This window comes from Microtus pennsylvanicus, chromosome 5 (assembly GCF_037038515.1).
Source record: "Microtus pennsylvanicus isolate mMicPen1 chromosome 5, mMicPen1.hap1, whole genome shotgun sequence".
NCBI classification, from domain to species: Eukaryota; Metazoa; Chordata; class Mammalia; order Rodentia; family Cricetidae; genus Microtus; species Microtus pennsylvanicus.
This window is the reverse complement of record NC_134583.1, coordinates 7,901,316-7,925,107: the sequence shown is the minus strand read 5'-3', so window position 1 is coordinate 7,925,107 and position 23,792 is coordinate 7,901,316. Positions and strand designations below refer to the sequence as shown.

Here is a 23,792-nt window from a genome sequence, read left to right as displayed (position 1 = left end):
ACAATTTGAAAAGTTGTAAGAACCTTGCCTGAAGCGGTTGAAGAACTATCACGTTCTCTCTGTGACCTACCTCTGACCAGTCGACCAGGTTAATAAGCCGGCTACACTCCAGGTGCAGTTTGTATGCTATGCAGATGTCGGGGGCAGTTTTTGGAATGCAGCCTTCCTCACTTTTCAATGCTTCATTCTAAAAACAGCAGATTAAAAGTGAACTATTTAGAAATGATTAAAAGCGAAATGATTAGCTGAACTTCTTCCTGAGGTGGTTTGAAAGAAAATGGCCCACAAAAGATACTGTTAGGAGGTGTGGCCTTGTAGGAGGAAGTGTGTCACTGTAGGGGTGGGCTTTGAGGTTTCTCTCCCCAAGCTTCCCTTGCAAGGCTGTCACTCTTCTTGCCTGCCTATGAAGATGGAAGGAGTCTCAGCTCCAGCACCTTGCCTGCCTGTATGTCAGCATGCTCGCTGCCATGATGATGGACTTAACCTGACACTGTAAGCCGCCACCACGATTAAATGTGTGCTTTGTAACAGTTGCTGTTGTCATGGGTCTACCCAAACTAAAACATTCCTAAATTATTATTTGTTGAGACTATCAAAACACATTTCAGTTTGCTGTAATTAGTTTAGAAGTCTCTGGGAATGGTTACCCAATCAAATGCTCCTTCCAACTGTTTAAACTCAATTCTAGCAATCATCATGTGGCATTAGTAAAAACATCTCATTAATAGGAAAGTAAAGTTATCTCTCAAAGAAAAAGACTTTGCTCCCAACACTGTACTATCTTTTTTAGTTTTTGGAAACATATAGCTTGGGCCAGTCATCATAACCCAGTTACAGATTTATTTTTGTTTATGTGTATGAATATGTCTATGTGAGCGGATGTCCTTAAGTACAAGCACCTGCAAAGACCAAGAGAGGGCACCAGAAAAGAGCTGTAGGCAATCGACCAGTGAGCCCTAAACTCAGTATTGGTTTAACCTATTTGAAACCCATGTTTTTATTAAGAAACAAATCCCATACACAAAATGCATCTAAAATTACATCAGTTTTTTTCTGTAACTCTGCCACTAAACATTTTAATTTGTAATTTATACATTAAAAACTTTTTTGTTATTCCTAAAAAATTAATTCATTTAGTGGGGGGTGGGGGCGGGAGACTAATTTGCGGGTGTTAGGCTTCCTTCCCTCTAGTTTGAGTTTCAGAGTGAGTTTAATCAGGCTTTTGCCTACTAACTGAACCATCTAACCAGCCTCTGTTATTTAAATATGAAATTACCAAGAATGGAGAGTAGGCTCAGGGTGAGAGCACCTGCTGCTATAGGTCCTCCTTCAGGCAGCTCACAACACCTAATTTAAGCTCCAGGGCCTCTTGTGGGCACTGGGCTAACACGAGCTCATACACACACACACACACACACACACACATAATTAGAACAAGTCTTTAAATATGAATCTATCAAGCTCCTGATGACCACTGCCATTGAAAACCACTGCCGTTTAACTTCCTGCTCTGTATTGTCTTCCCATACGTCACATTCATGTGCTACTTTGCCACGAGCCGGCCATAGTTTGGGAAATTTTTATGGGACATGTTTTTAGTTAAAAATTATTATGTGTGTATGTATGAGGGTGCATGTGCTATGTGCAGTACATGTGGAGCTCAGAGGACAACTCTGTGGGATCCACCTTTACATGGCTTTGGGATGAAACTCAGGTTCTAGGTTTATTACTAGGTAATCACTTTAGGCCCTTTATCCACTGAGCTGTGTGGCTGCCCACTTGACTTTTTTCCAAGTCTCACTAAGTTCAAGCTGGCACTGAACTTGACCCTTTTGCCTGAGCCTATGCAGTGCTACCACTCCGGACTTAGAGTGCCTTCTAAAACATCTTTTGTGAAAGGCAGACTTCTAGCTCTTCCTGCGCACACATGACCATGCAGGTACAACAACCCTATCCATCTACGAAAAACCTTATCATCTACCAAAAAAAAAAAAAGCTTATTTAACTGTCATAAGAAAGGTAGCTTTCAACATTTGAAATGAATTAGTAATGTTCTAAGTTTTAGGCAGCTGTGTCTGCCATTGTACGCCTGAGGAGTTTCTGCAGCAAAGCCCTACAGCTGCTCTCAGAGTAGATGCCTCTTAGGTTTAAAAACCCAAGATGAAATCCCGGTGTAATTTTTCCATTTAAGGGAGCTGGAGAGATGGCCCAGAGGTTAAGGGCACTGGTTGCTCTTCCAGTGATCCTGAGTTCAATTCCCAGCAACCACATGGTGGCTACAACCATCTGTATTAGGATTTGATGCCCCTTTCTGGCCTGTAGGTGTGCATGCAGAGTACATAAAAAATATATAAATAAAAAATTTAAAAATTCTCATTTTAAGTAAGCATTTGTAATTTTACACATGTACATTAGGTCTTATCACCTGTTCACTGACAAACTGTTACCTACCTACAAAGGAATCATTTTTCACAAGAGTAAGGCATTATATTGTAAAGCTTTATGCCTATGATTTGTTTAAAAACTTTCGTGGGGGGGGGGGCATGTATGTAGGTCAGAGGACGACTTTTGGGAGTCAGTTCACCTAAATCTAAGAATCTATTTTTTTCCTTAAGAAAATGTGAGTGCAGAACCCAGAGCTGCTAACTTTCATTACAGCAGAACTGCAAACTTTGAATATTTTTGTGGTGCTGATATCTGGGACTTGAGCTTAACTGTGGGAGAATCAAGTTTCCTTCTTACCTTAAGATAATAATAAGGATTGTTGAGTGCGGTGTGGAGGGCAATTCGTGGAGCAGCATTTAAGTGCTCGCGGAGCGTGTGGGCAGCACTGAAGTATACTACCTCATGCAAAGGCTGGCTCTCAGGAGGCAGAAGGTAAACTCTGAAACATATGTATAGGGTTATTTTCAATTCAACGGTCTGTCAAGCCTCTAGTTACTTAAACAGTGAAATCCACAAACCAAAGACCAAAACTTATACTTCAATACTACTTTAAAAACTTACTCTGTATTTTTTTTGGCTGCTCATGGTGGTCTACTTGATTACATCTGGGATCTTAAATGTAAAATGCAAGTAGCTGTGCGCTCCCATGAGGCATTTTTCTTTTGGATCATTTGAGGTAGGAAAACCCACGTTAAATCTAGCCCACACCTTAAGGCAGTCCATAAGAAGGGAGTGGAAGAGAACTTATCTTTTTTTTTTTGTTTTTTTGAGACAGGATTTTTCTCTGTAGCTTTGGTTCCTGTCTTGGAACTAGCTCTTGTAGACCAGGCTGGCCTCAAACTCAGAGATCCACCTGCCTCTGCCTCCCGAGTGCTGGGATTAAAGGTGTGTGCCACCATTGCCCAGCAAGAACTTCGGCTTTTTGCCTGCTTGCCCACGTTCTCATTGGAAGTTCATACATCCTTTTGCTGAGGCATCCCTTCACTGGTTATTAGCATCTACCTCTTCAGGGCTCTGACATAATGAAGACTAGAGCTGAGACATCAGCCTTGTGGGCTGAACAACCATTGGATTGGATTCTTGGGACTTTCCATCAGGATCATGCAGCCTGTAAGGCACTCTAATAAATACTCTGTATACTCATGTACATACATGTACATACATACATTCTATCAGTTCAGTTCCTCCAGAGAACTCCAATATAATACTCCTAAGGAGAAACTATTTGTTTCAGTTCAAAGTTAAACGTTTAGTCAAACATTTGAACATTTGTTATATTTATGCTTAAAATCTCTAATGGAGAATTTCTTGAAGTATTACTGAATTTCCTAAGTTATTCATAAAACATATCAACATTTCTACCATAGCAAGCATTCTAGGCTTTGGGAAGGTGGTAAACAGTACTGAGTTTAGGAAATCTTTACTATCAGGAAAAAACACAGTTGATATTTTTCATGGAATGATGTCTAGGAGCTTTTTAATTTTTTTTAAAAAAGTAGCTCTAAATCGGGGCTAAAGACATGGCTTATTGAATAAAAGCAACTGCGTTACAAATGTGAACCTGGCCGGGCGGTGGTGGCGCACGCCTTTAATCCCAGCACTCGGGAGGCAGAGGCAGGCGGATCTCTGTGAGTTCGAGACCAGCCTGGTCTACAAGAGCTAGTTCCAGGACAGGCTCCAAAACCACAGAGAAACCCTGTCTCGAAAAACCAAAAAAAAAAAAAAAAATGTGAACCTGAACCTGAATTCCAATTACCAATTCTAAAAAGCCAGCTGTGACCGGGTGCACATGTAACCCCAATGCTGTAGGACTGACATCTAAATTCAGGTTCAGTGACAGATGCTGTCTCAGGGGACACCTGATGCCCTCTGGCATACACACACACACACACACACACACACCACACAGAAAAAAAGAGAAAAAACCCTCTAAGGCTAAACTTTAGTTTTAAAGTCTTTAAAAACAAATTGTTCACTAATAAAATTCAATTATTACAAAACTGAGCATAACTTCTAACTTTATCTTTTGCTGATGAGCTAGACTACAAACTTACTTTTAATCTGTGCTGAGTCAGTGACTGTGCCATGACTGCGACAGTCTGGAGCCTGCAGGGAAGCCTGCTAGGCAGAAGCTGTGCCATGACTGCGACAGTCTGGAGCCTGCAGGGAAGCCTGCTGGGCAGAAGCTGTGCCATGACTGCGACAGTCTGGAGCCTGCAGGGAAGCCTGCTGGGCAGAAGCTGTGCCATGACTGCGACAGTCTGGAGCCTGCAGGGAAGCCTGCTGGGCAGAAGCTGTGCCATGACTGCGACAGTCTGGAGCCTGCAGGGAAGCCTGCTAGGCAGAAGCTGTGCCATGACTGCGACAGTCTGGAGCCTGCAGGGAAGCCTGCTGGGCAGAAGCTGTGCCATGACTGCGACAGTCTGGAGCCTGCAGGGAAGCCTGCTAGGCAGAAGCTGTGCCATGACTGCGACAGTCTGGAGCCTGCAGGGAAGCCTGCTGGGCAGAAGCTGTGCCATGACTGTGACAGTCTGGATTCTGCAGGGAAGCCTGCTGGGCAGAAGCTTTGGCACACAAAGTGCAAAGGCAGAACAGTAGGTTCTAACCTGGATCAAAACAGTTAGCTCCTATGAGTCTTAGAGTCCTATGCTTACTGTGTGTTAGTCGCATTACTGGCTGTGTATCCAAAGACATTGCTGCTGTCCTTCCTCCTCTTACTGCCCTAGCCCTTTACCTCCATGCACTTAATCTGTTCTGCTGCTCTCTGTGACCAAAGAGGAGAGGAAGGTAAGAGGGCACTGGCCATGCAAATCATTCCTCACCACCACCTCCTTCTACCTCAAGAGTTCCTGACCCTTCTCATGCTGCGCTCAGATGCTGGTCCTTATCCACAGTGCGCTTGTAAAGCAACATAGATTTTGAATTACCAGTCTGGTTGTATTTCATTTTAAATATCTTTTCTCCAGACCTCAAAGCTCTGTCCAACATCTGTACTCCAGGTCTTGTGGAAAACAATGGAAAGGGTTTCCGGCAGAGCAGGGCCGCGTGGCACAGGCAGCCTCTCTCTTAGCTTACTTGCCCTCTTTCTCTCCTGTTTCCTTGCACTTCCTTCTTCCCCTTCCGCTTTAGCTTTAACAGACTACAATCTTAATCTCCTTCCTGGGAGAGATAGTCTTGGTAACAACACCAAGTCTTTGTGTGGGAAACTTTGTGATTTCACAACCAATTTCAATCATTCTCATTATTTCAGCAGCTGGTAAAAGGTTGAAGAGTCAGATTTAAAAGGCAAGAAGTCAGAAGACTGGCTGGGTGGCTGGAGAGCCTCAAATGCTGGGTTACAGGCACAAACCACCACATTCTGCTCTACTTTTGACTGCCTAAGTCATTTTCCTTGGTACACGTCCTACTTTAAAATCTGTAACATGGTCCAGGTTTCCAAAAGGTCACTTGGATGGATAATTTCATGTATACACATAACACTGTCCTTTGGGAAATACACAAAATGGTCTTCCCAGGAAAAATCACAAAACAAACTAGGAGACTTTGATAGTTACTCGTCAGACACGTCAATGTACATTTGGTGCTGATATTTAGTTGACCTGATAAAATATTAAGAACAAAGCAGTAACATGGCTAGTATACAATGTCTGTTTCTTGGCTTAGTCCAGATCCAGCATTTACTACTTAAATAGGCAGAAAAATGATAAAAGTACAATGCAAAACAGGAGAAATACTTTGAAACTTCCCATTTTTCCTCACCAGCCTAATGGGCTAAATGAAGTTTAAACCTGCTTTCTTCCTGACTAACAGTAAAAAATTAACCAAACCATTTGATTAAATAACTCAACAAGGACAGAAGGTCAATAAAAAGTGTTAACTCTACTTGGATGGAAGAAACATCCTGGATTGGCTATGGGCAGCTAGTTACTAGTGTTATTTGGGAAAACAGGGTTACTTTTAGGTCTTGAGAGCCTCAGACTCACCTCACCAGGTTGTCGATGAAGTTCACAACATTTTCTCTGAGCATTTCAAACTTGGTTTGCTTCTTAGTTGTTCTCCTTAATTCCTTCATTTCCAATAAGGACTACAGGGCACAGTGGGGAGTGGGTAAACAAACATGCTATTTTTGGTGAGTTTAGGAGAGAAACACTTTCAGAGAGAGCTGTCACTTAAGAAAAGATGCCCTTATGCAGAGTACAAAGAACCAGATCAAAACGTGTTTTATTTTCTGTTAAGACTCTGCCCTCTACATGTTCTGCTTTAAACATACAGCAAGGAAAGAAGAGAGCAGTTTACTGCACTGCTCAGGATTACAAGAGAGCTCACTATTTAGAAAGCGTTAGTTCATTTACGAGCATGAGGGAACATGCCAGAAGAGCAAGGAACAAAACACCATCCATTGCCACCACAGCTTTGGGTCACATTAACAACAGATTCTCTGGATTTAGTTTTTACCCAGACTGAAATTCTGTGCTACATTTATAACTTAGTAGTATGGTACAAAGAAGGGTCTTCATTTGGCAACTGAGGGCTGAAAGTGCATCATCTGAGAACAACAACAGACTGTGGCTCAGTTTTGTTTTTGAATGGTAATCCAAAAAGAAAAAAACAGATTGTAGTTCAGTGGTAGGGTTCTAGCTGATGGAGACATCCTGAGTTTGGTTCCTGCATCATAGGTAGGGGTGTGTGTGTGTGTGTGTGTGTGTGTGTGTGTGTGTGTGTGTGTGTGTGTGTGTGTGTGTAGAAAATTGGCCTTAGGTTCTCCCAACTCTTGGATCAAAAAAGTAAGTACATTATATCTACATGTTCTTTTTGTAAACCATACATAGACCTACTTTTTCCTTACAGTTAATATTGTTTTCTTCCTTGAGGCTTCAGGAATGGTTTCTGTATTACCTAGTAGACTGTGTGCATGTACAATCTAGGATGATAGTGAGACAAACAGTACGACAGTACACAATGGAATGGAGACATCGCCTGTCTTCTCACACAGGTCAAGGTCCAGGCTGAGTGGCACTCCTAGTGAGGCTGGTTCATTTCCATTAAGATAAGGTGGTTTCCTTTGCAGCATTCCTAACATCTAGTCACTAAAGAACCTCCCTGCCGTTTGGCTGGGCCTGTCTTTCTGAGTATTGCATCGGACATACTTATTCCTTTTTCTTTTGCATGCTGGCCAGAGCCTATGCATGCTTTTTAACTTCCTTACCCTTCCATATTCTCCAAAGCCACCCTTCCTGCCTCGCAGCTGCCTGCTTATTTTCCTATTTTTGTCCTCTGGACCACTGCTAATTTTTTTATTCATTAATAAGAGAAAGGACCCCAAAACAGGACCTCAATTTCCCTGGTATTGTATGATGGTTCCTCAAGATTTCCTGTAATACTCCTCTACCTTCTAATTCTTCAGTAGGCACAGAAAATCAACCCCATCTTGCAGTTTATATGACATCAATATGTCTCCTTTATCAGTTGCAAAGTTACTGGTTGTGATGTAAAAAAATGAAAGTGGAGACATTCTGGCAGAGCTGGTCTAGACTAGTTGGAACAACGCACCACTCCTAAAGCAGCTGGAAGGAAAAGAAAGATACCTAACCTTTTGAAGGTGATAGAGGTCTGTTTTCTGCAGCCCCTTTGGCTGGGATCCACAAGCATCCTCTTCCTCTTTGCTATCTGTTTTGAATACAAAACCAATATACAATAGAGGGAACAAACATTTACACTAATTCAATGGAAGTAAAAGCTACACTTTTCTTTTTAACATGAACAAGATTCTATCAGACAAATGACACTCACTCCAAAACTAAAAGCACTACATAGTACACAGAGTAGATGTCAGTAAGGTCTTCAACTACTAGCTACTGAATTCTGAGTGTGTTTTGAACTAACAAAGTAAAAGCCTGCATAAATATCTTAAAAAAAAATCATTCAAACTTGAAACTATGTCTCTTTGACCTCCCTAGACTGTAAACATGGTAAGCTACATTCTGACAAACCTACTCTCAGCCTTGCAATTTAATATTCATTCCTGTTCAGCAAGAGGAAGGTAATATAAAAGCTGTAGTAAAATCAGTTCGATAACTGATAAAATGTGTAACTATGCTTCTGCAGGGGATGACATGCTGACTTGGTAACCTGACACTGGGCAATGATCTGCTTCATGTATGGCTGAAGAATTCAGCTTAAACACACACACACACACACACACACACACACACACACACACACACACACACATTCTTAAAGAATCAGAAGATAATCCATGATTTTAAAAACGCTAAGGTTAAGATAACTACTAGCTAAATTCTTTTTTCATTTTATTAACTTGTAGCAGAACCTTAAAAGTGATTGTAACACTCAGCCTGATTTAATGTCCTCACCCCATTTAAATCCCAATTATAATATGCCATTAGTGTAACAGAAACCAGAGGTTTAAAATAACCAAATATTTCTTCCTGTGAGAAATGTTGAGTGTATTTTATTATTAAAAATTGACTTTTAAAAACTGAGAAATAGACAAATCACCAGGAGGGTGGTTTTGCAAAAAACACTTTATTTTTTATACTGTTGTCCATCATTTTAATCTTCAATCTTTCGTTTCAGAAGCTGTGATCCTTCAGTGCTAGTGTAACAATGGATCTGTTTACTAATTCATCTCACACAAAGTCTAATTAAAATTATTACAGTATCATGATATCAGTTTCTTCTTAGAGAATTTCTGAGTCCAATTTATTTTATATTCTATACTTTTGGCGATACTTATATTCTTAATAGTGGCTTCTCATTGGTGAAACTACAATTGTGAACTGATCTCTCTCTCTCACGCACGCACGCACGCACGCACACACACAGTGACCTGGAGGTCAAGAAAGCTGGGTTAAAGTCTAGGTACATATTAGATAGCTGTGAAATATCAAACAGCTTACTTTTTCTTCCTATATTTCAGTTTCTAATATCTAAAATGATCTCAATTTCTAAAATTTTTACTTTTGTAAAGTGTTTCAGGTCATTGTTAAGGTGTTAAAAGATCACCACACATATTTTGGAGGGAAGTCTTCTTAGCACCTTTGTAGAATTGCTCACCCTGACTGTTTGTACCAAACCACTTTGATCTTTTATAATTGAGTTCTCATCAGAGACCAGCCTGCATAAAAGATACAGGAAAGATTCCCACAAAAAAAGTTTCCTTAGAAAAGGGAACTTCTCATAAAAAGGAGTTTAAAGACAAATAAAGACAGAAGGGATTCAAACTGCAAACAAAGTATTTTTGAGATGCCATATCTAATTCTGTTGCCTCTGTATCAATCAAGCCTCTTTCCTTGGCCCCATTCCAATACCCACTAGATCAGGAAAGAGTATAAAATGGTCTAGATGAAGAATCAATTGTCTCCAGGTATGTCCACCCAATTTCATCTCAAGAACAAAAATGTTCTTCCTCCATTTAATTTTCTGCGTTGTATAAACAAATCTGGAGGAGAAGCACTTTGCCTATTTGTGGTTGCTGAGATATGACATTCTGAGCCTTGCCTGCTGGCTGAGCTTGAAGAGTTTCAATGGCATTCTGGTTCAAAAACTGTCATGCCAGCAAGAATGGGCAGCATTTTACACTTACTTACCATCAAGGTTCTGAAACTGGGTCAGGAAATCCTTTACTTTTTGTGTTGTGCTGCCAAGCTGCTTTTCAGCAGAGGAACTCAAAACCTCACAACACTTCTCAAGCACGCTCACCAGTTCGTCCTTTGCCAGCATTCTACAAAACAATCAGTGGCAGATCTGACAGAACTAAAACATTAGCACACCCAAAACCTTTTCTACGTATGAAATGTTTTTGTTCAGAGATGAAATAAAAAAGAGAGACTTTGTTCAATGTTACATTTAGAAGTATAGAGTTATAACAATATGCTTAGCTGAGGGAGTAGCCAGAGGTTTGTGTTTATAACCTGGTTCTGATTCTGTAAGAACAAGCTCCTTACTTATATCTGGTCCTTGGTATCCTTATCTGTAAATGGGACCAACACTTCACTGTGTTATATGGCAACCTCCAAACTGAAACATTCCCTTCTGGGTGGAGGCTCAGGAAATAAATGAAGCCTACAATGCTTGAGCAGAAAATAGAAGTCATGGGTTCCAGAAACTTAGAAAACAAACAGTACATATGAACTTTGAATGTATACAGTAAAGAATTAGTATATCAAAATGTCTAAGCTACAATGGGTAAAATCAGATGGTGGCACTGATTTAGATAGTAATAATATGCCAACAGAAAAGGAAAAACATTCAAAAAGAGATCAAGGAATACATGGAAGTTAAGTATATATCACAGATAGCATTTCAAATTACTAGGGAAGCTATGCCAGGTGTCAGAAAGCTATAGGGCACCACTTCCCATTTTATACACAAGTCTATTCTGACAGAGGAAAAATGTATGCTTTGGGAACAGGAAAGAAACAGCTCAGCGGGGCGGTGGTGGCGCACGCCTTTAATCCCAGCACCTGGGAGGCAGAGGCATGCGGATCTCTGTGAGTTCGAGACCAGCCTGGTCTACAAGAGCTAGTTCCAGGATAGGCTCCAAAACCACAGAGAAACCCTGTCTTGAAAAACCAAAAAAACAAAAAAAAACCAACCCCCCCCCCCCAAAAAAAAGAAACAGCTCATCCCAGAAGAAGCAAAGATGCTAAAGACAGGGCTAGAGAGATGGCTCAGAGGTTAAGAGCATTGTCTGCTCTTCCAAAGGTCCTGAGTTCAATTCCCAGCAACCACATGGTGGCTCACAACCATCTGTAATGAGATCTGGTGCCCTCTTCTGGCCTGCAGGCATACACACAGACAGAATATTGTATACATTAAAAAAAAAAAAAGATGCTAAAGCCAAACAAAACCATTTGTGAAGAAGCAGACACACTGTTAGCACCACATGCCCCGGGCAAATCAACTTTATAGTTTACTTTCAGAAAGTCTACATCCATGTATTCATTTTGTGGAAATAATTACACAAATGTATATACATACATGCTTGTCACTAATGTTTGTAATAATGAAGAATTAGGAACAACCTAAATATATATCAAGTAATTAAATTTCTGATTAAATTAAACACATTCCCAAATGCAGGATATTTGAAATGATGAAGTGGGACAACATACAGGCTAATGCCAACTTACACACGTGTATCATGTCATGAAACAATACTCTGTGAGATACTAATATTATTCCCATATTAGATACAAGGATATGGAGGCACAGAGAATTTAAGTAACTTGTTCAATGCCCCAAAACTGGTCACTGACAAAGCTGAATTTTGAACTTAGAGGGGGCAGAATGAATAAAAATTCCTCCTTATCTGCTCCAGGCTGACATTTTAAGCTCGCATCACCAAAGCCAGCACCAGGCATGTTCTGACTGATCACACACACTGCAGCTCCAGCACCAGGCATGTTCTGACTGATGATCACACACACTGCAGCTCCAGCACCAGGCATGTTCTGACTGATGATCACACACACTGCAGCTCCAGCACCAGGCATGTTCTGACTGATCACACACTGCAGCTCCAGCACCAGGCATGTTCTGACTGATCACACACTGCAGCTCCAGCACCAGGCATGTTCTGACTGATGATCACACACTGCAGCTCCAGCACCAGGCATGTTCTGACTGATCACACACTGCAGCTCCAGCACCAGGCATGTTCTGACTGATCACACACACTGCAGCTCCAGCACCAGGCATGTTCTGACTGATCACACACACTGCAGCTCCAGCACCAGGCATGTTCTGACTGATCACACACACTGCAGCTCCAGCACCAGGCATGTTCTGACTGATCACACACACTGCAGCTCCAGCACCAGGCATGTTCTGACTGATCACACACACTGCAGCTCCAGCACCAGGCATGTTCTGACTGATCACACACACTGCAGCTCCAGCACCAGGCATGTTCTGACTGATGATCACACACACTGCAGCTCCAGCACCAGGCATGTTCTGACTGATCACACACTGCAGCTCCAGCACCAGGCATGTTCTGACTGATGATCACACACACTGCAGCTCCAGCACCAGGCATGTTCTGACTGATCACACACACTGCAGCTCCAGCACCAGGCATGTTCTGACTGATGATCACACACTGCAGCTCCAGCACCATGCATGTTCTGACTGATGATCACACACTGCAGCTCCAGCACCAGGCATGTTCTGACTGATGATCACACACTGCAGCTCCAGCACCAGGCATGTTCTGACTGATCACACACTGCAGCTCCAGCACCAGGCATGTTCTGACTGATGATCACACACACTGCAGCTCCAGCACCAGGCATGTTCTGACTGATCACACACACTGCAGCTCCAGCACCAGGCATGTTCTGACTGATGATCACACACACTGCAGCTCCAGCACCAGGCATGTTCTGACTGATGATCACACACTGCAGCTCCAGCACCTGGCATGTTCTGACTGATGATCACACACTGCAGCTCCAGCACCAGGCATGTTCTGACTGATGATCACACACTGCAGCTCCAGCACCAGGCATGTTCTGACTGATCACACACACTGCAGCTCCAGCACCAGGCATGTTCTGACTGATCACACACTGCAGCTCCAGCACCAGGCATGTTCTGACTGATCACACACACTGCAGCTCCAGCACCAGGCATGTTCTGACTGATCACACACACTGCAGCTCCAGCACCAGGCATGTTCTGACTGATCACACACACTGCAGCTCCAGCACCAGGCATGTTCTGACTGATCACACACACTGCAGCTCCAGCACCAGGCATGTTCTGACTGATCACACACACTGCAGCTCCAGCACCAGGCATGTTCTGACTGATCACACACACTGCAGCTCCAGCACCAGGCATGTTCTGACTGATCACACACACTGCAGCTCCAGCACCAGGCATGTTCTGACTGATCACACACACTGCAGCTCCAGCACCAGGCATGTTCTGACTGATCACACACTGCAGCTCCAGCACCAGGCATGTTCTGACTGATGATCACACACACTGCAGCTCCAGCACCAGGCATGTTCTGACTGATCACACACACTGCAGCTCCAGCACCAGGCATGTTCTGACTGATGATCACACACACTGCAGCTCCAGCACCAGGCATGTTCTGACTGATGATCACACACACTGCAGCTCCAGCACCAGGCATGTTCTGACTGATCACACACATTGCAGCTCCAGCACCAGGCATGTTCTGACTGATGATCACACACACTGCAGCTCCAGCACCAGGCATGTTCTGACTGATCACACACTGCAGCTCCAGCACCAGGCATGTTCTGACTGATGATCACACACTGCAGCTCCAGCACCAGGCATGTTCTGACTGATCACACACTGCAGCTCCAGTACCAGGCATGTTCTGACTGATGATCACACACACTGCAGCTCCAGCACCAGGCATGTTCTGACTGATCACACACACTGCAGCTCCAGCACCAGGCATGTTCTGACTGATCACACACACTGCAGCTCCAGTACCAGGCATGTTCTGACTGATGATCACACACACTGCAGCTCCAGCACCAGGCATGTTCTGACTGATCACACACACTGCAGCTCCAGCACCAGGCATGTTCTGACTGATCACACACATTGCAGCTCCAGCACCAGGCATGTTCTGACTGATGATCACACACACTGCAGCTCCAGCACCAGGCATGTTCTGACTGATCACACACACTGCAGCTCCAGCACCAGGCATGTTCTGACTGATGATCACACACTGCAGCTCCAGCACCAGGCATGTTCTGACTGATCACACACATTGCAGCTCCAGCACCAGGCATGTTCTGACTGATCACACACACTGCAGCTCCAGCACCAGGCATGTTCTGATGATCACACACACTGCAGCTCCAGCACCAGGCATGTTCTGACTGATGATCACACACACTGCAGCTCCAGCACCAGGCATGTTCTGACTGATCACACACACTGCAGCTCCAGCACCAGGCATGTTCTGACTGATCACACACTGCAGCTCCAGCACCAGGCATGTTCTGACTGATCACACACACTGCAGCTCCAGCACCAGGCATGTTCTGACTGATGATCACACACACTGCAGCTCCAGCACCAGGCATGTTCTGACTGATCACACACTGCAGCTCCAGCACCAGGCATGTTCTGACTGATCACACACACTGCAGCTCCAGCACCAGGCATGTTCTGACTGATCACACACTGCAGCTCCAGCACCAGGCATGTTCTGACTGATCACACACACTGCAGCTCCAGCACCAGGCATGTTCTGACTGATGATCACACACACTGCAGCTCCAGCACCAGGCATGTTCTGACTGATCACACACACTGCAGCTCCAGCACCAGGCATGTTCTGACTGATGATCACACACACTGCAGCTCCAGCACCAGGCATGTTCTGACTGATGATCACACACACTGCAGCTCAAAACACTGTCAATGTTAGGACACCCATGCACCACTCTGAACTACATGCAAAAAGTTAATAAAGAGATAACCACAGCAGACAAATGGGTTTCCATTTTAAATTGGTCAAGTGATAAAATATATATAGGATGATGGGGAGTGAGTTATATTAATATTAGAGAAGTGCTTTTGTGGTACATAAATCATTAAGCTGCAAAAGTGGGTACATATGGCATGTCTGGCAAAAGTAAGGCCATGGAGACAATGCTATGGAGATGCAGTCACAAAGAAGCAATAGAGCTGGGAACAGATAGATCACTGTACAAACTAAATCTTTTATTCTGCGTGAAATGAAGAGAACTAATGGTCTTACAAACAAAAGACAAAAATAGAAAATTGCTAGTCATATTTTCAAAAGATATTCTGACATCCAAAAGGAATATGTATGAAATGAGGAAAATGAAGTTTTCTTTTGGTTGGACAACCAGAGGGATAAATAAAGATGGTAGGTTTCAGGAGGCTGAATCAGGGTTTCAGTTTCATATATGTCAACTCTAGAGATATGTTCTGTGGATCCCAATAGACTGGGAAAGCGTTGGAGAAGCTTGGAAGGAGCACTCACCGAGGAAGGGGCAAACACAGAAGTCTTTTTTTTTTTTTTTGGCTCCTTGTCGGGGAATCGAAAAACACAGAAGTCTTAAAAGCCATTAAATAAGAACAGACAGTGAAGTTTAGAGAACAGACAGACCATGGGTAACTTGCATAAAACCAGTTTAGATGATCAGAAGCAAGCCTCAATGTAAATGAGTTTAAGGGTGAACTCCTTTCACTAACAATAACAACAAAAAAAGCCCCACATTTTTAATAAAAAATGAAATACAAACTCATCTCTTTATCTGTTTCTGAACCAGAAACCTGAGGTTTTTGCTAGGCTAGCTCACCAGTGGGCTTTCAAACACCATAGAATCTGAATTCAAGATCTCTTCAAGACCTCTCAAGTCCCTAACTTTGTTAGGTTTTAATCACTTGTGGAAACCGAGTCATAAGAAAATCAAGATTTACTTAAAACTGTTTGGAAAGTGAAAATTATAACACTGGCAAGACCTTCCATTGGGGTTCAGCACCCAAACCTTGGAGGCCTATTCAACAAGGTTAAGAGGGTCAAAAAGAACAGCCTATATTGTGGTCCTTGCTCTTAAATGTCAGCCGGCAACTACGGGATGACAGGACTTCTTTAGTAAGTCATCTGTCATCTTGATTAGTGGCCACGAAATCTCCAAAGACTGGGCTCTAGCCAGCATACACCCCAAAGGGAGACTAATCAGTGCAGGTGGACAAGTCCTTCCCATATGGCTCTAGAGGAGGCTACGTGGTCTGCATGGAGCTACATGACCATGGTCCATTCCTACAGGAAAAACTAAAGGAGACTGCTGACTTTATTTTTTTTTCTTTTTCTTTTTCTTTCTTTTTTTTTTTTTGTTTGTTTTTCGAGACAGGGTTTCTCTGTGGTTTTGGAGCCTGTCCTGGAACTAGCTCTTTTAGACCAGGCTGGTCTAACTCACAGAGATCCGCCTGCCTCTGCCTCCCAAGTGCTGGGATTAAAGGCGTGCGCCACCACCGCCTGGCGAGACTGCTGACTTTAAAAGAAAAAAAAAAAGAAAAAAAAAGATACAGTCTTAAATACAACATATTAAACAATTTTGCCAGTTTTATCATGTATGTCAAATTCCAGAAGTTACTGACTTGACTTGTCCAATATTAAAAACCCTATTTTCCAGGAGATACTCAAAATGAGAAGCAAGAGAGACCCACTGAAGGAGTAAATCAACTGAGTACTTACACTTTCTCTGAAAAAGATGCCCCATAGATAAACTTCGGATCGGTACCTATGCCAATCAAGCAAAGCCTTTATTGAACTCCCTATTCTCCGTAAATAGGTATTCAGAACTGCCTCTTTCAAAATTCAACAAACTGTTTCTGAGACATTGTAGCCTACACTGGATATGACTGTTTGTGTTCTGTTCTTGTTCATTTAATTAATGTCTTCCAAATTCCAATCCCTAAAACTTCATAATGCCAACCCCTGACCCCATGACCGGCATGGTCTCCTTCTACCAGGAGCAGTTGATCTATTTGTCTAAAGTAATGAATGCTTTGCGTCCCTGTATTCCAAAGTTAGTGTGAGCCCTAAACTCCCTTCACTGTCTCTATTTGGTTCCAAAGCAGCTAAGATCAGTTGTGATCCTATATCACAAAAAATTGGGTCCAAGACTCTGAAAAGAAAATGTCAATATAAAAAATAAATGTGCAAGCCAGGCGGGGGTGGCACACGCCTTTAATCCCAGCACTCGGGAGGCAGAGGCAGGAGGATCTCTGTGAGTTCGAGGCCAGCCTGGTCTACAAGAGCTAGTTCCAGGACAGGAACCAAAAAAAAAAAAAAAAAAAAAAAACTACGGAGAAACCCTGTCTCGAAAAATCAAAATAAATAATAAATGAATGAATGAATGAATGTGCAGCCGGGTGGTGGCACACGCCTTTGATCACAGCACTCAGGAGGCAGAGGCAGGCTGATCTCTGTGAGTTTGAGGCCAGCCTGGTCTACAAGAGCTAGTGTCAAAACAGGTATCAAAGTTACACAGAGAAACCCTGTCTTGAAAAATGAAAATAAATTAAATAAATAAATGTTCAAAATTAAATACATTCAAGTGTTAAAGGTAAACAAAAGATCTCAAAGCTGGTTATGCACTAACTAGCCAAATTAAAAAGATTAAAGAAGAGTAGGGCTCTAAAAAATGAAATCTTTACTGCTAACCAATTTTGGTTATATTTTGCACCAAACCAATAGATTTAATGGTTTATAATGAGCCAGTTCATGTCCAAGTGTAAAGCACATTAAGCTGGTAAACTGTTCAACGCTGTTGGGGCTCAGAAGCTCTGGAAGCACAGACTCCAGAAGACACACAAGGAAGTGAGAAATAGAAGGCTGCTGCATTAATTACATCAGTACCACCAGAAACCGCACATATAGATTCAAAAGGCTTTCAAATATTCTTAGGTACAACAGGCCATGGAGGAAACTTTTGGGCAGACAGAATTCTGAAGGAAGGTGTTATTTACTGGCAGGCCTGATGCAGACAAAAAAGGAACAAAACCAAAAGATTACCTCAGCAGCTGCAAGGCTGAAGTGTACTCCTCGGAATCCCACACATTATCATCCAGACATGTGCAATATAGCTCCCTGATCTATAAATGAGAGATAGGATTAATGAGGAATAAAATTTACCAACTAAGTTGCCTACCAGCTAGGCAAAATATACATAGCAAACAAAATATGATATTAATAAAAATTTTTTATTAAATTGTAAGAGACTTCTTGGCATATATTGGATCAGACACTACAAAAATATAAAAGTCAAATAAAATTGTACTGGGAGTGGCTGACACCAGTCACTTATATATCATTAAAGTTGGAATAAATGGCTGATTGAAGATTTAATAGCTAAGTTAGCAGAAATTCCCACAGGTCATTCCTCTATTTGATCTCTTAAACTCTTAACTAAAGATCTAAAAATTAAATGTTCTATTCACATGCATTCGCCACATAGTTCATAAGTTTGGGGTATAATAAAAGGTCAACTGAGCAGAGTACTGTGTTTTAATTCTTGGTAAAATGCAAGGTTAACCACTAAATTATTATTATTAGATAAATTTTAAACAGATTCTACCTCTCAAACTAAGTCTCCCTGTGCACACAACAAACGAAGTGCTAAGGGTTGTGTTAGCAAGGTTACATGCTACAGCACAAATGCAGAGGAGACGAGCCACTGGGATCCACATGGCTATTTCTAGCTATGACTTTCAGGAAAAAAAAAAACAAAACTAAAGAAACAAACAAAAAAACCCAATTTCTATTATGAGTAATGTAATAAGCTGGAATAGATTGTGTTCTTAGCATAAGAATTGGCTCCATTTGCCTGAGTGTTAGAGAAATCAAAACAAGAAAGTACTATTATTCCTACGTTGTTGACTCCAAATGAAGAAATTTTATACCTGCCGGCCCAGTGGGTACTTGGGAAGACAAGAGGTAAAATTATGAAGACATCTCAAAACGAGGAAGTAATTCATATGATAAACATGCAAGTTTTCCAGTAATAATTGAGTTTCCTCCTGAAAAAACAAGAGTACACTACTAATATGCAAGGCAGTAAGATAAAATTTAAACATTTATCAATACATACTTTCTAGAAAATGAACGAGTATTTAGAACTATGAATTACTTTTCTTAATTCATGAAAAGCTGACATATACATCAAATTCAGGACACAGTCTAGGCAGGTTTTTAGTACCACACATCAGAACTGTATTCTGATGTAATTTAGCGTCTATCCTGAAATCCACTCCACCAATTACACACTTATAGTAGAGCATTTTTATCTTCTGTCTGCCACTATTAAGCAAGGAAGCGCCACAGCTCTCCTCAGCGTCACTGAAACAGCATACTGCCGTAGTTCTGGCCAACAGTTCAACTGAGTGCTCCTTTGTGAATTTTATCTGTGACATTCCTGTGGTCCATAAGCAAATACAGTGCAGACCACTCACTGCTTATAATCCAACCATAACAGGACCTTATTCTAGAAGAGTGAGGGAAAGAGGAGTGTAATAAATAAGGCAGACTCTTTAAAATCTTGCATCAGGCCGGGCAGTAATGGTGCACACCTTTAATCCCAGCACTCGGGAGGCAGAGGCAGGCGGATCTCTGTGAGCTCGAGGCCAGCCTGGTCTACAAGAGCTAGTTCCAGGACAGACTCCAAAGCTACAGAGAAACCCTGTCTCAAAAAACCAAAATAAAAAAAGAAAAAAGAAAAAAAATTCTTGCATCAAGCCAAAAGAAAGAAGAGAAGAAAAAGGCCAAAGCATATAGTTGTGCACATGGGCACACTCGTTCAACAGCTCCCAGTCTGCCCTTTGAGCTGCAGGATGGCTGCTTCTGCAGTGACATGAGTTGAAGAAGTTGAAGTGAAGATGATTACTGAAGACAACATATCAATCACTGGATTAGGAGAAATTAAGGTAGTCCTGAGCTGCAACCCTTCTTCCTGAGGGTTAGCTCTCAGTGTGTTGGAAGTTGCCAATGGAGAAAGGTTATGAACAGTTCTACCTCACAGGACTGGAGAGATGGCTTAGAGGTTAAGAGCACTGGCTGCTCTTCCAGAAGACCTGGCTTTGATTCCCAGTACCCACATGGCAGCTCACAACTGTCTGTAACTTCATTCTAGCTGATCCAGCTCCCTCACATGGATATACCTGCAGGCATGACACCAATGCACATTAAAAAAAAAAAAGTCTACCTCGCTGGAGAAGCTGCAAACCATTGGCACAGCAAGATATCCCCAATGCTGCAATATTGGCACTTATATCTTGTGGGAAATAAACTAATTGGACTTACGGTCCACTCAACAGAAGGGAAGTCAGAAATTTGATTATAAAGTCAGGCACACCTGCACTTAAACCCAGCACTTGGGAGGCAGAGGCAGGAGGATCTCTGTGAGTTTGAGGATAGTCTGGTCTACAGAGAGTTCCAAGACAGCCAGGGCTACACAGAAAAGCCCTGACTAAACCTTCTCTGGAGAGGAAATATGTCTATTTAACTAAATAACTTAATATTACATATTGTCATATAAAGTTTGTACATAATATGATACACAGAATACATAAAGCTATGCACTTAAAACTGAGATCAAATTTTATACTAGTGAAAAATATGTAAGTCATAATGTGATCTGCAATTATAAAAGCTTTGTTATATTTTTCATCTCATCTTTACCTGCTGAATAAGCTAAGCAGAAATCACAATAGGAATCATTATTTCATTTTCTATATAAGAAAACTGAAGCTTAAATTAGTATTTTTTTTTTGAGACAGGGTTTCTCTGTATAGATTTGGTGCCTCTCCTGGAACTAGCTCTTGTAGACCAGGCTGGCCTCGAACTCACAGAGATCCGCCTACCTCTGCCTTCTGTGATTTTAGACTGTGATTTTGGGAAAAGATTAAAATATTCACAGATATTTTTACTCTAAATTAAAAATACCAGCATACTAATTATTTACATAGACATCTTTTATGTGACGTTAGTAAGTAGCCTATAACTTAAGAGTACAAACCATATGCACTTCTTCATATTTCTAAGTATATGAAGTCTTGAGAAAACAGGTCCTTGAAGGACAAAATATACAGTGCTAAATAAAATGAATACAGCAAAGAAAATAACAAACAGAAGGTAGTGAAACAAGAATAAGACACAAATAAATGCCTAGGAAATATACAGTCCCTGCAACAGATAAATATCATGCCATTTCTGTACTAGCCTAGACAGGCTCTTCTTTATGTCAGTGAGTCGAGGGTACCATGACGAGTATTCCTGACTTGCGACAACACACCATGAATGTACGAGCAAGAAATGTACCTAGCAACAGTTGACTCAGCAGAGAGTTGATACTAATCTTAAACTACTTAGTCTCACTGGTTCTGACATTTCTTCTAGTGAAATCACCTGCATTGGCTCCAAGAACTTCCTATACTGCACTGAAAGGGTTACAGAGATTATTCAGTTACAGACATAATTTGATGCCAGCCTATCTCAAAAAATAAACACATTTTTTAAATGAAAGAAATATTTAATAGACGCTATCGTCAACATATTTTGGAGATTTTTTTTAACATTAAAATTTCATGGGGCTGGAGAGATGGCTCAGTGGTTAAGAGCACCACCTGCTCTTCCATAGGTTCCGAGTTCAATTCCCAGCAAACACATGGTGACTTACAGTCATCTACAGTGGGATCTGTTGCCATCTTCTGGTGTGCAGGTGTACATACAGATAGAGCATTCATATATAAAGTAAAACAAACCTCAAAAGAATAAAAAACTTTATTTTAAGAATTTACAAATAAAAAAGCACCATGAAGTGAAATTATTACATCTAAAGTCCAAAGAAGATTTTATAATATAGACAAATTAGTTTTACGATTCCACAGAACATATGCCCTCCCCGTAGAATCTAATATCTTTTGTTAGAATTTACAGTCAGTAAAATTCACACTTAAAAGTTGGGCTTCTTTGAGCTCATTTTCAGTTGACGGCCAGTTTTCTAATAGCTTTCTTCCTAGACAAGCACGGTAATGTAAAGCTAATGAGACATGCGAGGTCTCTAAACACTACCAGTAAGAACGTTACTAAAGAAAACAGAGGGTCATTTATTCAACAGGACACCATGGCACGCGCTTTAGCAGCAACATAGAATGATGTACAAAATTAAGTGCAAAATCCACATGCTGAGGAACGTCGTTTCTCTTCAAGAAAGAAGAGTTCACCAGTAGACATGATTACTGCCACATGTGGACTCTAGTTCCAGAGTGACAGAAAAGAAACTAGTAGCAGTAGCTGTATCAAAGAGTAGTAGTAGTCTAAAGAATAATGGGACAAGGCTGGCCTTGCCTGAAATTACAGTTGCCTTCTAAATTATATACCATATTATTTATCTCCGAGATAAAAAATTTCCTTTGACAGATTCTATGTCTATCTCAAAACAGGACAGAGTCATTTTGAAAGAGGAACCCACAATTGAGAAAGTGTGCCATCATACTGACCTGTGGGCCAGCCTACAGTGCGTTTTCTTAATGTCACTGATGTGGGAGGGCACAGCACACAATGTGTAGTGCCACAGCTCAGCAGACAGTTCTGGGTTCTAAAAAAGTCAGGCTGAGCAAGCCAGTAAGCAGCACTCCTCCATCACGTCGACATCAGCTCCTGCCTCTAGCTTCCTGACTGCTTTTTTCCATTATGAACTGTGATGTGGATGCATAAGCACAAAAAGCCCTTCCCTCCCCAAGTTGCTTTTAGTAATGGTGCCTAATCAAAGCGATAGAAACCTAAACTATAGCACCAGTATACACCAACATACACAATGATTTGCTTTAGAATGTCACCTTAACACTTATTGTCATATTTATATTCACCTTTAATCATATTCATCTCCCCAATGGTCCCTTCCTGTTCCAAAATGGGTCCTACTTGCATGTTATTGCTGTTGCTGTTGTTTTTAATCTGGATTCCACACACGAGGGAAATGTATCTGTTGCTACATAACTAATAGACTTGCAACAATATTACTTCTTTCCTGGCATTATCACTATATAATAAAATGAAGTCAACTAATAGCGGATGTCCTTCTGTGTGTGTGTGTGTGTGTGTGTGTGTGTGTGTGTGTGTGTGTGTGTGTATTGCTTTTATTAAGTTAATGAAAAAAGTTGTTTTCATCGACGGCTTAGCAGAGTAAAGCCAGGTGGGAAATCCGAGCAAAGATACAGAGAAATGGAAGGCAGAGTCAGGTCAGGTGCCAGCCAGCCACCAAGGAAATAAGACATGTAGAAAATGAGGTAACGCTGTACCAAAGCACTGGACTGAGCTCTCTAAGTCCAGTTTAAGAGTGGGAGGAGTGAGAATATGAGCAAAGCAAGATCATGATGGGTTCACCCACTGAAACAGTTCATCTGAGCTAATGGGAGCTCAGCAACTCCAGCTGGACAGGAAAGGAAACAGCATAGGTCCAAACTAGTCCCTCTGAATGTGGGTGTCAGTTGTATGGCTGGGGCAGATTGTGGGACCACTGGCAGAAACACCAGGATTTATCCCTGTTGATTATATTGGCTTTTTGGGAACTCTTTGGATGGATACCTTGCTCAGCCTGGATACAGTAGGGAGGGCCTTGGATCTTCCCCAAAGCAAAGTGCCTTACTCTCTCTGGGGAGGTGAGGGGGAGGAGAGAGATAAGTGGAGGGAATGGGAGGAGGGGAGGGAATTGGAACTGGTATTGGTATGTAAAATGAAAAAACAATAAGTTTTCTCTTTTAAAAAAATAAAATTAAATAGAAAGAAA

General features: G+C 41.7%; 1 protein-coding gene across 1 annotated transcript in view; it reads right to left on the bottom strand.

Moving 5' to 3' along the window:
- The window catches only part of Orc3 (origin recognition complex subunit 3), a 48,564-nt gene that overhangs the window by 2,085 nt on the left and 22,687 nt on the right, over positions 1-23,792 (bottom strand). The window contains exons 12-18 of the mRNA XM_075971233.1: positions 18,910-19,026; positions 18,023-18,102; positions 10,056-10,189; positions 8,036-8,112; positions 6,429-6,529; positions 2,743-2,884; positions 71-187 (exon numbers count right to left, since the gene is read on the bottom strand). Of these exons, the coding sequence (XP_075827348.1) occupies positions 71-187; positions 2,743-2,884; positions 6,429-6,529; positions 8,036-8,112; positions 10,056-10,189; positions 18,023-18,102; positions 18,910-19,026 (768 nt within the window). The remainder of the gene's footprint in view (positions 1-70; positions 188-2,742; positions 2,885-6,428; positions 6,530-8,035; positions 8,113-10,055; positions 10,190-18,022; positions 18,103-18,909; positions 19,027-23,792) is intronic.